The sequence below is a fragment of the Adelges cooleyi genome, unplaced genomic scaffold (assembly GCF_023614345.1).
Source record: "Adelges cooleyi isolate 19-005CV unplaced genomic scaffold, UGA_ACOO_1.1 ACOO_flye_CR_arks_rails_tigmint_CR_PRNA_574, whole genome shotgun sequence".
NCBI lineage: Eukaryota > Metazoa > Arthropoda > Insecta > Hemiptera > Adelgidae > Adelges > Adelges cooleyi.
In genome coordinates this window covers 11,628,814-11,631,903 of record NW_026096268.1, presented here as the reverse complement: position 1 = coordinate 11,631,903, position 3,090 = coordinate 11,628,814, and the positions used below count along the sequence as shown (strand labels likewise).

Genomic DNA, 3,090 nt, shown 5'->3' with positions numbered 1-3,090 from the left:
TTTGTACAGAATATTACTTGTTTGGGTTCAGACTTTAAGTTCTTAAACTGCACTCAAAAAGGGTAAACGCAAATGCGCGTGATATCCTCATCAGCGGTGCGATGGTGGTCAGTACCGGACTTCACCATAAGGTGAGAACATACGTTTAACGTGTCAAACCCAATAATTGTGAAATCACTCTACCGAGTATAATGTAATATGTCTCGTACGATAAACCAGTAAAAAAAAAATCGCCTTGTGTTTGTTTAACGAACGATTTATATTTTATTTATATGATAATTATTATAGTTATTAACATTGTTTAACGGTGTACAGTTAACTTCAAAATCAGTATCACACCACTGTTTTACAACACAGAATAGATGTAGAATATATTTATACCTCTATACCGTATTAGACTCGTTGGAAGTGCAGGATATCGTTCCACAGCAACAGGTTCATGGTGTCTATTTTCAGGTTGGTGTAAAACTCGTCGATGTACGCACAGTGTTCCGCGACCATTTTGGCGATTTCGCCGTCTTTCACCGTGGTCTTTTCCACGTCGTCGACCACGGCCACGTTGGGGCGGACGCCCACCTGGCTGAAGAACTCTATCGGCCTGACCCGGTAACAGTGTTGCCGCACTTGCGCGAGCATCGCGTCGTACAGCTCGGTCAGCACGTTGCCGTTGGCCTTCGGGTAATTGCTGTTGATCGGCACCTTCTCGTTTTCCAACCGGTACACCTCCCAGTAGACGCTCTTGAAGATCTCCGACGTCTCGCCGGTGAACGCCGCCTTGTCCCACAGCTTGACCATCACGGGCTTCAGGTTGGCCAGGTGTATGACCACTTTGGACGGGTCCAGGTCGCGGACGATGAGCTCGTTGATCAGATAGATCTGGTACATCATGTTCTTGAGCGTGTAACACGAGAAAGCCATCCTCAGCGCCACCACGCCGTGGTTGACGAACGAGCCCACCTGCCGGTGGTGAAGGATTATGGCGTGCACAATGTCTTCGGCCACGGCCTCTCCGTTTTCTTGCGGCAAAGCGTCCATCATGTGCCAGCCGTGTGGTACGTCCGGCAAGCCTTTCACGCGTTCCTTCAGCACGTTTTTCCATCGCGTTTGGTTTTCCATCACGTGCGTCAGGAAGTTCAGCTGGTTGCTGAACAGAATGGCAACGCCGGCCAGACCGCAGTCGGCCAGCAACACGACGGCGGCGAGCAAAGGAAAATTAAACGATTTCATTGTCGAAAAAACCAAATAAGATTACACTGCGAGCGAGCGCGTTAAGAAGCCGCACGGTGAGTAATGTGTTTATGCCATCATCTACCACCAATACAGAGACAATCGGCATTGCCTACACAAACACAGGCGTTTGTTTGTTTCGTTAAATAACAAACAAAACAGTACGGTATACATAGTGTCGTTGTACAAAAAATAAAATAAAAAAACACCACCAACTAATGCAACGCGAAGTAAATACAAAAAAAAATATGTAAAATTTATTCTACGGTTGACATACATATACAATATAAACGAAAAAATATACTTTACTGAAATCACATCCAAAAAAAAAAACCATAATATTGTCGTTAATACGGATATATGAGACTTACCAATTCAGCCATAGCATTTAAAAATTATATAATGATGAGTACGTTAAATATTTTTGGTAATCTAATGTTCCACGGTACATTTCAGTAAACTATGCTAAATAAAACCATAAACGCCTAAAGCCAAACTCATCAGCTAACAACATTTCACATGATACCTATATTATTATATTATCTACTCGTCGGGCAATAATATCATTCGTTTTAAAATATTCTTCTCGTACTATTAAGGTTTGTATAAATAACACAATATTCATGCAAGTTCTTCATATACTATTTATTATAACCTCTGAGTATGGTATAGGTGGACCTGGATTGGTCGGTTGGTCTAGTGGTCATTGAAGGTCCCGAGTGCAACATAATATAAATTTCGTTAGAAAGTAATACTAATAAAAAATAACCTTTAAACCTTTTGGCAGTAATGTCGATTGGTTTAATACGACGATACGTTAAACATTTATGGACTTTAAAAGACATAAATTCAACTAACTGTTAATTATTCCAGGGATCGGAAAGATGTTACCGTATTAGGATTACCGTGTATAAGAACATTCATCTGAGTAACAATATTTCAACACAGTTTTTAATAATATTTATTGGTCAAACGAAAATATAAATCATGATAAACAGTAACAAATACAATTCATTTACACGATAATAGATAAAGTCACAATTTTTTTAAATTTAATTTACTTTTTGAGTATATAATTATGTATTTTTATTTAAACACCGATTTGGTGGACGTGTTTACCGAACAATAATTAGTTAGTGAAGGAATCAAATGACAATAATATGCAATCCGTACAGCTGTTAACACATTGAGGGTATTAAATGCTACTCCAGTAAGGGTTGTCCGGAGCGAAGTGCAGTATGTCATTCCACAAAATGGTGTGCATGCCTCTGAGCTCCAAGCTGTTGTGGATCTCGATCATCTTCGTCCGGCTGGCCCAGAGCAGCTCTCTGAGGTCGTCGTGCGACACGGTCTGGCTGGTGGCGTTGTCCAACAGCGGCGCGGGCACGTCGAAACCGAGCCGGCCGAAGTAGTCTTTGGCGTGGCCGACGGCACACGTCGACTGGATGCCGGTCTGCACGAGGTTGTACTGGACCATCAGCCGGCCGGCGGCGTCCCGCGGGAACACGTCCAGGTCGGCGGGCACCTTCGTGTTGCCCAACCGCTGCAGCTCGGCGTACACCCGGATCACGGGCGCCACGCTGTTCTTGTGCATGACGCCCATCTTGTCGACGAACAACACCAGCGGCGACGCCGTCATCACGTTCAGCTGGGTGAACACGGCCTCCGGCGTCATGCCCTTGGCGATCATCACGTACAGCACGTACACCTGGAACGACATGTGCTTGAGAGCCAGGCAACAGAACGACGTGCTCAGCACCAGCACGCCGTACTCGACGAACGAACCGATGTTTATGAAGCTCTCCAGTATCCTGGCCACCACCGAGTGCGGGTCGATCACGCGCTCGTCCGCGGCCACCAGTT

General features: G+C 44.5%; 1 protein-coding gene across 1 annotated transcript; it reads right to left on the bottom strand.

Moving 5' to 3' along the window:
• Positions 1–280: 280 nt before the first annotated feature.
• Positions 281–1,282, bottom strand: LOC126842842 (uncharacterized). The gene has a single exon (XM_050580030.1). It carries the CDS (start codon positions 1,225–1,227, stop codon positions 394–396), a length of 834 nt encoding a protein of 277 aa, XP_050435987.1. The 5' UTR covers positions 1,228–1,282; the 3' UTR covers positions 281–393.
• Between the last annotated feature and the right edge of the window lie 1,808 nt (positions 1,283–3,090).

Coding starts and splice junctions, on each gene's coding strand:
- LOC126842842 (XM_050580030.1), bottom strand. CDS start 1,227: ATGAAATCGTTTAATTTTCCTTTGCTCGCCGCCGTCGTGTTGCTGGCC.